The sequence below is a fragment of the Euprymna scolopes genome, chromosome 9 (assembly GCF_053919585.1).
Source record: "Euprymna scolopes isolate OS-2025 chromosome 9, ASM5391958v1, whole genome shotgun sequence".
NCBI classification, from domain to species: Eukaryota; Metazoa; Mollusca; class Cephalopoda; order Sepiida; family Sepiolidae; genus Euprymna; species Euprymna scolopes.
The window spans coordinates 150577518-150592293 of record NC_136490.1 but is presented as its reverse complement, the minus strand read 5'-3'; the positions used below and the strand labels follow the sequence as shown (position 1 = coordinate 150592293).

The window sequence follows — 14776 nt, the reverse complement described above, 5'->3', positions numbered from 1 at the left end:
TTTTATTTTGAGTGAATTTGTAAAAGTTTGTTCTCTAAATTCAAGGTAGTTTATATAATATAAATACATTTATAGCTCTAGACTTATACTATTGAGCTATTGAAATTGTGTTATAAAAGTTTATATTTGAGAAAATCAAAAATTGTTTAAATATGCATCAACGTTTTTTCTTCATTCCAAGACTTTCTCAAGATGACTTATTTGAAGAAAAACATAGAAGTCAAATAAACATGAAAAGAATATTCTTTTTTTTTCTTTCTTTTTCTTGTTTGTTTTGTTTGAAAAAAAAAATTAGAATTCAAAACTGTTGTGCGTTTATAGAGTTGGGGAATATTATTATTTTGTTTCACACTAATTTGCAAATATGCTGTGAAATAGTCTGGATCTGTTTCAGGTTCTTTTCACGTCACATGTTTTCAAATACTGACTTCTATACTTCTCTTTAAATACTGTATATTTCGGCATATAAGGCGATCGTCAGATAAGACGAGATACAAAATTGGAACAAATTTTCATAAATTTATCATATATCCGTTGTATAAGACGACTGCTAAATCACGAAACCATGTTTGTTTGGCTTAGGCTAAAGATTGCAACACTCGGTATTTTATGAAATATTGATTTTTAAAGATGATTTTTTTAATTTTAAGGGTCGTCTTATACGCCGAAATATACGGTAAGTCATTTTGAGGAAGTCTTGAAATAAAGATGAAATGTTGATGAATATGTAAACAATGTTTGGTTTCTTTTTTTATTTTCCATTATGTTTGATTATTATTATTTTTAAAATTATCATCACATACATACTACTAGTCTACGATAAAAATGTAAATGAAGGATAAAATCCAAAGAATATCCACCAGGTTTATAAAATAGTGCTCAATAACAAATAGCGCTATTTATATTAATATTTATTCGTACAGACATGTACAGGCTTCACTACACTGACTTGACAATGTTTCGATCTGTAGTTAGTAATAATTAAGATTTCATTAGAGTCTTAACAAAGTGGAGAAAGAAAAGGGGTAGCAATTAAATATTTTTTACCTGATGAAATCTTAGTTATCAGTAACTACAGGTCGAAACATTGTCAAGCCAGTGTAGCGAAACCTGAAAACGTCTGTATAAATAAATATTAATATGTTTTTTTTTTGTGGAGGGGAAATAGCCAGGATGGTTAATTATTATGTATATGAGATCATAATATTTTATAGCACAAATAATTGGATTTGAAATCCTGTCCATTAAGTTAACGAATACAAAGTTATTCAATCGATGGTCGGAAAATGTTTTTAATTAAACAATAAAAAAAAAACAAATATTTTCAGACAATCGAGTGAAGTTTGATTACAGGCAGGATTCTTTAAAGCAACCAGCCATATTTCAAACGTTTTTGTAAAACCGCATGTATCGATAGCCAATCCTATTAATGTATAGTGTTATTTCTAATAATATGCACAGATGATATTATAACAGGATTTGGCAGGTGAAGGGGGAGGGGGCGACAGAGAAAGCAAATTTGTTTCCATTATTTTTCGGCCTTCGTTTCTGCGTGTATAGCCATCGACATTTGGAGCATATCTTTAATCTCTTTCATCTGCAAAGAAAGAAAAAAAGTAAATTGTAAACGAATTCCTCTCTAAACTACGTGATTAAGAAGTCCCTTTAGTGAATTTTATTGGTCTTCACGGGCACTATTAAAAGACATTCCACTGTCACTCTCAACTCAACAGAAAAAAAGGAAGCATTCTCTGTCTATTTTTTTGCTTCATGGAACAACTTGCAAGAGAAAGCCATGATGATGACTACTATATCCAGGTTTAAAGCGCCTGAGATAAACACCAAGACAGTATGTCTTGGTGTTTATCCCAGGGCGCTTTAAATAGTACTGATGAGACGATTCCAATATTTTTCTCAGTTCCGATACAATTACCGATTCTAATTCTTTATAAACCAGTAAATATTTAACTATAGAGTTGTTATTTTCCCATTTACTGTAAAAACACGTTACATTTGCAGATATTTTTTCAAACACACAAAAAAAAAAACAAAAAAAAAAAACACTTGTGGGTGATGATCTATCGATTTTAGTTTTAAAAATCAATAAATATTTATCACTTTATCATTACTACCAGCGGTGAAAGAATGTCTAAAAAAACATCAAAAAAAAAAAAAACTTTTAAAGGATTGTTTTGTCATCAGTAAATATGCACAAATTTTACCGATTCCACCCCCACCCCCACGGTTCCGATTTTTCCAATTTCCAATTCCGATTAATCATCCCAACACTAGTAGATCGATTCCACTTGTCTATTCTCATGACTTGTTTCACTTTGCTATTTCTTGCAAATTTGATTTCATAAAACGTATTTAAGAAAGTGATAAAAATAAAAATATTAAAAAATCTTTATACAACGACCTATATATCTAATATATTTTTATTACTAGGTTAATATTCTTATGTTAGTTTATATATATATATATATATATATATATATAAATTGACTCGGGAGAGGTGTGGTTGGAGATTGCGCACTTCCTGCCACAAAAAATTTCACACGCGAGCACCCCTTCGTGGGTATTCATAGTCTGTCAAAGACTCAAAGACCCTGGGGGTGTATGTATATATATATATATATATATATATATATATATATATATATATATAACCTTTCTCTTCTCTTCTGATGAGAAACATTAAGCTTTGAAATACCATAGTCTAAAGAGTTTTTCTTTTTCCTTATTGATTAGATGATCAAATAAAGTTTATTCAACTTGGAACTATCATTAATCATTTCTTATATAAAGCTTATTTAGATATAAATTTGAAGACATCGGATCAACAATGCATGGTGATCAGTAGTTTTCTGATCTGAAAAATCTAAACTACTAGTCACTATGCATTGTTGATCCCCATGTCTTCAAATGAAATTATTGATTAAAAAAAATAAGAGATGCCAAAAATGCAAAATAAATTTATGGTTGAAAGACTTGTCAGAACTAAAGTTATGGGATCGTGGTATTTTTTTTTTTTTTTTTTTTTTTTTTTTTTTTTTTTTTTGCTATCTTGAAAAACCAGATCTGAAAAGTATGGGTTTTGAGTTAAACAAGGAAAATGATCTATTGGAAGATTTGTGGCAAGCAAAATGGATTACTAGCCTACTCTTATCTTCTCTAGATGTAGGGGTATGTATGCTTGAACAGGAGACTTTGTTGGTTTGGTCACATTGAAAGAATGGATGATTATGACTTGTTCAGAGATAGGTTAGTTCAGAATTGACAACATAAGCCAGCATTTTTCTTTTTCACTCCAAACAAGGTATATTGCTATTTGAAATGTAAAGGGCTACTATTTGTGATCGTGCCTAACAGGGGGTTGTGGGGAGTTGAGCAGCGAGATATCTGTTTACATTACATTTAAACTTTTGCAGTTTAATACAGTCAAGGAAACGGGAGGATTCTAAAGTCTACCAATTCAAGAGAAGAAAAACTATTAAAGTAATGGGCTTTTTGGCATCTAGTAAAAGGGTGAGATTTTGCTATTTGTTGGGTTCGTCGTTGGGGGGGGGATGCAAGTGCAATAGGGTCATCAGAACACATTCCATTGAAGTACTTGTAAAGCAGGCACAGGGATGTGACATTGGGGAGATGGGATAAAGGTTGGACCTTGGCTGACAGTGTGGAATCTATTGGATTTGCGATATTTTTGGACCATGTCTGAAAGGGAGAACCTAGAGGTAAATGCAGGCAAGCATGTAAAACAGGCATTAAATTTAACATGATGATGATGATGATTCATTAAAGATGGAACTTACTTGTGTTTCAACTCGATTTTCCAGTTTTGTTACAATTTGTTTGACCTCAGCTATTAAATTTTGATCTGTTTGAGTTGTCGATGATGACTGAGTTGCAAGAAGATTTGGTGCAGAGCAGAGATGTTGCTGCTGATGCTGGAGTTCCTCTAGCTTCATCATTATTTGTTCAGACCTGAAATGAAAAAAATAAAATAAAAAAGGAATGATTATCTGCCATCTAGAATATTTTTTGCATAGTTTGCACATTCAACTCAGCTTTATAAAACAAAAAGGCGATGTAGATAAAATTTATGTACCTTTCAAAATATTGGAATCTGGTGAATCTGGTAGCAGCAAGAGGATATGTGATAGAAAGGATGTTATCTCTTCTGACTATGATACTTTTAAACAAAACAAAAATTGATGAGCAGTATATGAAAATGTAAAAAAAAAAACGATTAGAAATGAAATAATGGATGATGAGAGATTTGTTAATTGTAGATTTTATTTATTAGTCTATTACATTTTCTTAGAACTGCACGCCTGTGGAACTCTGTTCCGTCTGCCTGCTTCCTACAACTTGGATGTCTTCAAGTCCAATGTTAACAAATTCCTAATGAACCGCCCCTTAATTAAACACTTCATCAAATCTCCACACTAACGTAATGTACTTGCAATAACCCTTATCCCTGAGTGGCTTCCGGGCCTTGATAAGTGGTGATCACTGTGTAAAAAAAAAAAAAAAAAAAATTACAGAAATTGAATAAAGAATTCTTTGAAAAGTTGTTCTTTTTATTGAAAGTATGCATGGAAAGCTTGATAGATGGAAGATCAAAAGATAAATATTTCTTAAAATTTTATTTTCTTCCCATTTGCTGTGGACCATGTGAATATTTACTGCAGTATGACCATAAAACAACATTATCGGTCCATGCAGCTTTAAGATTTGAATCAACCATCATTTCATAAAGAGGTCTTATTATGGAACACGGTCACACAAATTTGGTAGAAATTTGGAGTAAATAAGTAAGATTTACTACATAAAAAATTACTTTTTTTTCTCAAAACCGACATATTTTCATTGTGATAGCCTTCTAATACTAGGTATTAGACATCAATTAATAAATATTCTCAAAATTTTAGTTTCTTCGGAATACAATAGGAGGTATAATATTGGCACAAACTCCCATTTAACAATTGAAATATTTCAGATTTGCATTGGATTTGATCCATCGTCATTAGACACCAATTAAGCAAAAATCCTTTAATTTCTATTTCTTAAGACCTTTAAGCTTAAATCTATAATTTGAAGTATTTTCTATAATCACAATCATTTAACAGACTTTAACCATAATTTGAATAAGAAATCTAGACATAAAGTTTAATATCATTATATTTTGATTTTAATTTTCATAAGGGGACATAAAAGTGACGCAAAACTGTTCTGTTCAGAGCATTAATTTTACCCATGCAGCAACGGGTATCCTTCCAGTTCGATTATAATTGAACCCTAACGTCAATCGGTGGCTTACCTGTCAGATGTCATGAACACTTTTCCTTCCATGCTGTTATTCTCAGATTTTTCTTTATTCATCAAATAACAATCGACCATTTCATCTTCCCAGTGCATCAATTGCTTCTCCATTTGTGGAAGTTTCTTTTCTGAAAGCAAAGAAAAAAAAAAAATTATTTGGTTTCTGAATTTTTTAGATGAGGATTGATAATTCGTATTATTTAGATTATTTCATCTTGAATGTTATTTTGACAACGTTTCGGTTATTGTAACCTTCAATTTTCTTCAGGTGTATCTTGTCAAATTTTGGAATCTTTCTGTCAAACTCAGGAATTTGCACAGAATTTCGAACAGAGTTTTTTTTTTATATTTAATCCAAGGATGCAGCATGCTGTCATTCTATCATTCATGATGGGATTGAAATCCAACAAGGACCCGTTGCATAGTGGATAAAGTACTTGGTAAAATTCAGTTGTAATTTACACTCTTCTGAAGGCTGAAGGTCCAATCCTCAGTGCAACACTCAAAATACAATTGCAAATTACTTCAGACTTCCATCCCATCATGGGTGACAGAACAAGAACATGCTATCCCTATGGATTAAACAAAGGGTTCTGTTGGAGATTCCGTACAGATTGCAGTTTGACAGAAAGATTCCTGAGTTTGATAAGATAAACATAAAGAATATCGGAAGTTACATTGACCAAAAAAGGTCTTAAATCTAATAGATGCTGCACTATCTGCCAAGCTCTAACCTCTGTCCCAGCACCAGAATGTCGCATCTCTGTGACTGTTTTATAAATACTTTAATAGAATGTGCTCTGATGAACTTCCTTGACTAACCTGACAAGCAACAAAATCCCACCCCTTTACTGTTGAGGTCCCTAGATGATGGGAAACCTTTTACTCTAATAATTTCTTCGCTGGGATTTCTAGACTTTGGAATTCCCTCCATGTTTTCTGTTTCCATGAGTTTACTAGCCTACAGAAGTATAAATGTAATGTGAACAGATATCTCGTTGCTCACCCTCCCCCCGGTCACCTGTTAGACATGATCCTAAATTGTAGCATCCAAGTGGCAATATGTGTAGCAGCAGGAGCAGCATATACTCACATCTTGAGATTTTGAATATCTTTGCTTTATAAACTAATGATTGGTTGTAATAGTCAACTTCCTTTTTGGCTTGTCCACTCAGGGGCTAACTCTCAAGTGAGTTGACCACATAACAAAGTACATGAAGAGGTTAAATCCCACAGAAAGTCTCTTTTTGGCCAGGGTACATTAGTGACAACAACTCCACATGACTCGACCCCCCCCCCCTCCCAAAACTAATCTCTTGGAATGCAACAGAACCCACATGGGCTTGTGGCCCTGGGTTCGACTATAGACGAGGAGACAATTCAGCATGGTTATCATCGGATCTGGACTTCAATGCAGTAAACACATGAACTTTATTTTCCTACAGGATTGTCTCTAATCTTTTGTCTACGTCCATACACATAAACTTTACCTCTACTTTTCTTCACACCTACTAACGAACATAACGAAATTGTTATTAAATGTTAGAATGGATTCTGCCCATTTATTTATGCCTTTTTTGGGGTGAGAAAGAGTAAAAAAAAAAAAATAAATAAATAAATAAATAAATAAAAAATCAAAAGCAACGCCATTGAAATACGAAGGTGTTACTTTTCAATCTTTATGTGAATTTGCTGGTTATAAAAAAAAAGGTATGAAATTAGTCGCGATCCGGTGTAAATTTTACAAGACTATAAAAAGGTGACGAAATCCAGAAAGTTAATCAATAGGAATTTGACAGCTTGATTCGGCATTCCTGGTCTCATGGTCACCTAATAGCCTGGTGTTACCTTCAAAGTAATCTCATTTCAGATATAAAAAAAAAACAAAAAAAAAACAAACAAAACAAAACAAGTATCAATTTTTGTTTCTTTCTCCGAATAATCACTTCTTAAAACGAACACGACATCAGCTAGTTAATTCTTTCTTCCTCTTTCTGTCGTCACAAACTCAAAGGTGAACGGACTTTCCTCCTGCTTCCCTGAATATAATAACCTGCTGCAGTTTAAATGTAATGTGAACAGACAACTCGCTTCTCCCCTCCCCATATTCCCCTGTTAGACACGATTCCAAATAGTACTCCCTTATGCTCCAGGTGGCAACATACCTTGTTTGGAGTGAAAAAGAATAAAATAAAAAAAAAGTAAAAGAATAACACAAATTTTACAGAGTTTTTTTTTTTGGGGGGGGGGGTCTGCCATGTAATTCTTCCGGGGGAACCAGAACCGATGCTATTTTCACAATGACTTTTTGATCTTCAATAATGAATTGTTTTTGAATTGTTTTTTTCGACATATTCCTCTTGCACATATTCGACATTGGACGCTCCCCTGTTGTACGGGTTTTATTATCTACACTGAATCATTTTGTATCTTTACATTATAAAGGTAAATGCATGAACAGATTAAAATTCTCTTTGAAAAATATGTTTCCCATCTTATGTGAAATAAATGCTAGTTTTGTTAAAACACGATTCTTTTTTCTTGTAGCATTCATTATTACTAGCAGGACCCGTGGAAATTCCACAGTAGTTGAAAATTTTTTAAAACAGATTCTAAATAAAACGAATAATAAAAAAATAAAATAAAACAAATAACGACGAATTTAAAACAATTTTTAGTAAATTCTTTTTTAATCATTTAAAGCTAAAAAGAATTGATTTAAAAAATTTACATTTTTTTTTCAATGAAAATTCAATATATAATTTTTGGAGAGGAAATTATTTTAATGATTTTTAACTGATAAAGAGCGATTATAAAGGGAGGTAATTCGTTTCTCATTATAGAATGTTTGCGATAATGATGTTTTTTTTGTGTTACTAGAAGTACTGACAAGTAAATTAATATTTAGATTTCCTTTTTAGTGTGTGTGTGTGTGTGTGTGTGTGTGTGTGTCCCTCTTCTTTGCTCAGTCTTACCTCCCATATCTTTTTTCTCCCTTTCTTCACTCCTCTCTCTCCACCCACCTTAAAATACTCCTAGTCCAAAGTAGAAAGATGACTGCCTTTCTCTCCACAAATCACAGACAGATTTCCTATACACTCCTCCAATCTAAGTGGTACAGACCGACCAAGTCCCACTGATGCCAGGCCGTCACCACCGAGAGATTTCGTTTCAAACTCAATCATATTTAAAAGATAATTGAAGGAATCGCTTTTGGCATTGGAAAATTGGCAAAAAGTCTTGATTTTTCCAATTTCGATTTATCGTTACAACACTAATATATATATTGTATACATAAGTAGTAGTAGTAGTATATATATATATATATATATATATATATATATATATATATATATATATATATTGTGGTGCGATAAAATTGTCGCCCTAGAAAAGACAACATGATTCCGTTTCTGTTTGATAAAAACGAGTTTTCTTTTTTTGTTGCACACTATCTACTAGTTGGCCAGTTGTATACAAATCCCAAGAGTGATAGGGGCCTTCTATCATGAGGCTGTAAATGACAAAGTTCTCTCTGAGTCTCTCTCCTCTGATCTCGAGCACGTGGTTCAGTGGGGGAAGACGTGGCTGGTTACCTTCAATGCATCTAAAACCAAACTCCTATCTTTACATCATCAACGCTCTGATCCTCATCTGGCATCAATTGAAATGGATGGCTCTCGTCTAGGAGAAGCCCCATGTTTTGACAAGCTTCTGGGCTTGACCTTTATTCCTGATCTGAAATGGAACACATACATCAAGTCTGTTGCCAAGGTCACTGGAAAGATAGTGGGATCCTTCTACCACTCCAGAAGATATCTCACTACTGATGCAATTCTCTATCTATATAAAAGCCAAGTACGTCCAAGGATGGAATACTGCTGCCATATCTGGGCAGGAGCTGCTAAAATAGCCTATCCTGCCTTGACAGAGTACAAAATAGACTTCATGGCTTAGTGGGGAATGCCCTTTTCTCTTCTCTGCAACCTCTCTCCCACAGAAGAGACGTTACAAGCCTATCTTTATTTTATCATTATTTCCATGGCAGGTGCTCGTCTGAACTCCAATCTCTGGTCCCCCCTCGTCAATCTTTTATGAAAAACACCAGTCTAGCTGAATCTACTGTCAAAAATTTTCCCCACTCTTTATCTGTGCCTAAATAAAAACGTAGATTCCATGAACAAAGCTTCTTTCTTAGAAGTGCACGCCTGTGGAACTCTGTTCCGTCTGTCTGCTTCCCACCTGACTACAACCTGGATGTTTTCAAGTCCAACGTAAACAAATTCCTCAAATTCCTGATGAACCGCCCCCTTAAGTAGACACTTTATTAAATTTCCACATTAAAGTACTGTACCTACAATAACCCTTGTCCCTGAGTGGCTTCCGGGCCTTGATAAGTGGTGACCACCGTGTAAAAAAAAACAAAAAAAAAACAAGCAAGATCAGAGATGCACCGCTGTACAACTCATGCTTTCTATTGATCCAAGTTATGATAACAGGACCATTACCAGCACCCTCAAAATGTAAATCAGGACAGTTCAACAAAGTATTCAGCCACGGTTATGGTCTTTGGTGTGATTTCAAGTGAGGGCCACATCATGCCACCTCACATCTTCAAAGTCAGCTTGAAAGTCAACACCAAAGTGTACCTGGATGTGCTGAAGAGTGTGGTGATCCCCTGGTGCAATCAAGTGGCTGCTGGCAGGTCTTGGGTGTAGCAGCAGGACTTGGCTCTGACCCACGAGTCCAAAAAGACGCAGACTTGTTTTCAGAAGGAGTGATACGACTTTGTACCCTGCTCTCACTGGCCCTCCCCCAAACTGAACCCATTGGACTACTTCGTTTGGTCATATGTCGAGAACATGAACATGATCTCCCACAACACCAAAGCAAACCTGATCGCCGTCATCTGCCAAGTATTCACCGAGCTCCTGCCGGCAGTTGTGGAAAAGGCTTGCTCCCAGTTCTGGACCCGTATCGAGGCAGTGATTGAGGCTGAAGGTGATTACATTAACTAGATGTCAACTACATAATTAAATGATTTTTTGAATAAAAGTTTTCAAATAAAGCTGTAGTGTTGTTTTCTTTAGAGCAAAAATCTTATCGTTCCACTCTGTAATAAAATGATAAAGATAAAAATAAAGTTTTGATACAATGACCTACATATATCTAATACATTTTTATTTCTAAGCTAATATCATTATGCTAGTTTATATAATATATATATATATATATATATATATATATATATATATATATATATATATATATTATATATATTTTTTTTTTTTTTTTTTTTTTTTTTTACAAAGGCATCACCACATTATCAAGGCCCAGAGGCCACTCAAGGATAAGGGTTAAAGAGTGTACAGTAGAAGTTGGTCAATATAGTAATCATTAGTAATGAAAATTTGGTAAATTTAATAACTTATATGGAACGGCTCATCAAGAACTTATTTACTTTAGACTTGAACAAAACCATATTGTAGTCAGCCGGAAAGCAGGAAAACGGAAGACAATTCCACAGGCGTGCAGTTCTAAGAAAGAAGCTTTGTTCATGGAATCTACGTTTAGGTTTAGGCACAGATAAAGAGTGGGGGAAGTTATTGATAGTGTTTACAGCTAGACGAGTGTTTCTTGTGAAAGTTTGGCGAGGGGGGACCATAGATTGAAGCTCAGTTGAACACTTTCCATGAAAATAACGATACATCAGAGACAAACTCGCAACATCTCTTCTGTGAGATAGAGGTTGCAAGGAGGAGAAAAGGACATCTCCTACGAGGCTACGAAGTCTATTTTGAACTCTATCAAGGCAGGACAAGTTCTTTCTAGCAGCTCCTGCCCAGATGTGGCAACAGTATTCCATCCTTGGACGTACCTGGCTCTTATATAGATAGAGAATAGCATCAGCAGTGAGATATCTACTGGATCGATAGAAAGATCCCACCATTTTTCCAGCGGCCTTGGCAACAGATTTGATATACGTGTTCCATTTAAGATCAGGAGTAATGGTCAAGCCCAGAAGCTTGTCAAAACTTGAGGCCTCCTGAAGACGAGAGCCATTCATTTCAATTGATGACAAATGTGGATTAGAATGTTGATGATGTAAAGAGAGAAGCTTGGTTTTAGATGCATTAAAAGTAACCAGCCACTCCTTTCCCCATTGTACTACGTGCTCAAGATCAGAGGAGAGAGAATTGGAGAGAACTTGCTCGTTTACTGTCTTAGATGTGGTACCATAAATGGTAGTGTCGTCAGCATAAATGTCTACAAATGATGTAAGGATATGATTTGGAAGATCATTAATGTAGATCAGGAAAAGAGTTGGGCCCAGGATGGATCCCTGAGGGACACCGGCATTAATACTGTGAGCTTCTGATTTTTGCCCCTCAACTACTACTCTTATGAACCTATCAGAAAGAAATGATTTAATAATTGAGAAGACTTTTCCAGCTATACCATAGCTAGCGATCTTATGAAGTAAACCTTTATGCCATACCCTATCAAAGGCTTTAGATATGTCAAGAGCAATTGCCCTAGAAAGATTGCCACCGTCGAGAGATTTGCTAATCCTATGCGATATAACTGTAAGGACATCTGCTGTAGATCTAGCAGAACGGAAACCATATTGAGTGTCACTAAGAAGGTTATTTTTGTTGAGATGTTTGATTACTTCTGTATTTAATACAGATTCTAGCAACTTACTCATGACGCACAGGAGACTTATTGGCCTGTACTGAGAGGGGGATGAGCGATCACCTGAATTCTTAAATACAGGGCATACTGATGAGATTTTCCAGGGAGATGGGAAACTATTCTCCTTAAGACAACGTTTAAACAGTTTTGTAAGTATGGGCGCTAGTTCAGGTTGAAGTTTTTTGAGTACTATAATTGGAATACCATCAGGGCCAGTTGCTTTACTGGAATCAAGGTTTTTGATTAGCTTGGCAACATCACGTACAGATATACGTATATCACATAGCGTGTTTTCTGATACAAGAGGAAATATTGGGGGTTGGCGGTCTTGGTCGCAAAGGGTAGAATTAGCTGCAAAGTTCTTGACAAAGAGTTTGGCTTTGTCTGATGCTGACGAGATTACCTCAGATCCATTGATAATAGTTGGGATGGAGCACACGCTTCTGTTCAGGATTCTGTTTGCTATTTGCCAAAACTGGTGGGAACCAAGCCTCTGCTCAGCTACTTTGGACTTAACAGATTGAGCATACAACTCTCTTGCGTTCCTTATTACTTTCTTACAATGGTTGCTGGCAGTCCTGAAAATGGCTTTAGTTTCCATACATCTATTACGTTTGAAGCAGTGGAAAAAGTGATTTCTGTGCGCAATGGCAGCAGCACATTCTGGAGAGAACCATGGCTGGCTGTTAGGTTTTTGCTGAAACTTTTTAGAGGGTATGAAATGGTCAATACCTACAATTAACCATTCAGTTAGGTCTAATACTATAGAGGACACATCCTTTTTAAACATGGACTGCAGAGGTAGATCAGATATACATGTACGGAAGCTATCCCAGTCAGCCTTAGTGTATCGATATACTGTACGATGAAGAGGTACGTCTGGGGACTTATTACATTTCATTTTTATCTTAATTGATACAACAGAGTGGTCGGAAGATCCAAGAGGCGACAGAACAGAAACTGAACATAGTTCAGGGCAAGTTGTGAGAAAAAGGTCTAGTAGGCTCGCATACTGGCCGTCATTATCGGGCACACGGGTAGGTTCCTGAACAATCTGAGTGAGGTCATAGGCAATGGAGAAATCATGACAGAACCTCCCCTCATCATCGGTCTTGTTTGAGTAGGTCAACCATTCGACGTTGTGAACATTGAAGTCTCCACATACGTGAATGTTAGCTGAAGGATAAGTAGAAAGGACTTGGTCAATTTTCTCAGATATGCTTTGAAAGATAGTAACTCCGCTGTTGTGGGGGCGATAGAGAGTAAATATAAATGCAGTAGTGTGAGCTAAAGCAACCCGGAAGCACATATAGGGTAAGTTAGGATCTTCCCTGGAGATGTCCCTCCCACATGGAAAGCTATCTTTAATATAGGCACATATTCCATGCCCATGGCGATCTTGGGGGTCAGATTTAGAAGTTAAGTTAGAGTATCCTGTAATTGCAAACTCATCAAGGGAAATAGCCTGTCCAATGCCAGTTTCACTTAAAAATAAAAGGTCTGGTTTAGTCTCCTGTAATTGGGTTTCAACCTCTGGAAGGTTAGAACGTAGACCCCTGATGTTGGAGAAGGAGACATGGTAGTAGGGGTCTACGTTGGAAGTTGGAGAACCGGGTTTAATCGTGTATTTTTTCTTGAAACTTGTCATGATGAAATTTTGGAATTTGTGGACTAGGTCGACAGATTTACTTAGAGCAGGACAGAGAGGGGAAACTAAGAGAGAAAAAGAAACGAAGAATTTTTTTTTTTTTTTGTACCACATGATAAAGTAAAGCCGTAACAATTACCCACTAGTATGGCATCGAGAGGCCCCACCAGAAGCTACTGCATGGTCCAGATTCCATTCACCAAATGGCAATACAGCAGCCCCAGTACTTTGCACCTGCTGATAGGACAGCCTCCTTAGTGGTTAATCCAAGGTTCGGGTCCCTGACTATCAGGCGGATAACGTCAGCCCAGACAAAACGTTTACCTCCAGCACCCTTACTAGTGACATGGCTACAAGGATAGACATAGAAACAGAAAATTTCCACCAACTCTGCCAACTGTTCGCGCAAAAATACTGCCAACCTAGAAAACAGCTTTTTCTTCTCCCTTTGTCAGAAAAATCACTCATTTAAAAATGAGGACTGAGGGACAAATAAGAAGAAGCGAGAGTAACAGGAGCTGCCGATAACGCATCCACAATGCGTTTTCTACTCTCTATATTATATATATATATATACATATATATTATATATATATATATTATATATATATATATATATATACATATATATACATATATATATATATATGTATACATATATATATATATACATATATATATATACATATATATATATATATATACATATACATATATATACAGTGATGATCATATTTATTGGCACGGTAAAATAAAAGTTAAATTTTGTCTAATAAATTCTAAAAAAGGGATTAAATTAAAGAAAATAACAAAGTATATTATGTATTTTTAACTGGCCTTTCCGATGCAGCAATCGGATTTTAGAAAAAATAAATAACAAAGGAACAACAAACATAATTGCAAAAAACCCTTGTTCAAAATTATTGGCACGATTTATTTAATAATCAATTGTATAGCCTTTGGCCTTGATTACCTTCCTCAGTCGCTTTTCATAGTTTACAACCAAGTTGTTGCACTCTTCAGTAGTAATTTTAGCCCACTCTTCCTGACAATAATCCTCCAATTGAATAAGATTCTTAGGCTTCCTTTGCATTACCCTCAATT

At 35.3% G+C, this 14776-nt stretch overlaps 1 protein-coding gene across 7 annotated transcripts in view; it reads right to left on the bottom strand.

The window, feature by feature from the left end:
* Window positions 1–272: 272 nt before the first annotated feature.
* LOC145284908 (transient receptor potential cation channel subfamily M member-like 2) overlaps window positions 273–14776 on the bottom strand; it is a 297757-nt gene continuing 283253 nt past the window's right edge. For all 7 annotated transcript variants that reach the window (XM_080133985.1, XM_080133987.1, XM_080133990.1 and 4 more), the window contains 3 exons: window positions 5327–5456; window positions 3816–3987; window positions 273–1597 (listed from right to left, as the gene is read on the bottom strand). In XM_080133985.1, the coding sequence (XP_079990111.1) occupies window positions 1529–1597; window positions 3816–3987; window positions 5327–5456 (371 nt within the window). In that variant the 3' untranslated portion in view covers window positions 273–1528. The remainder of the gene's footprint in view (window positions 1598–3815; window positions 3988–5326; window positions 5457–14776) is intronic.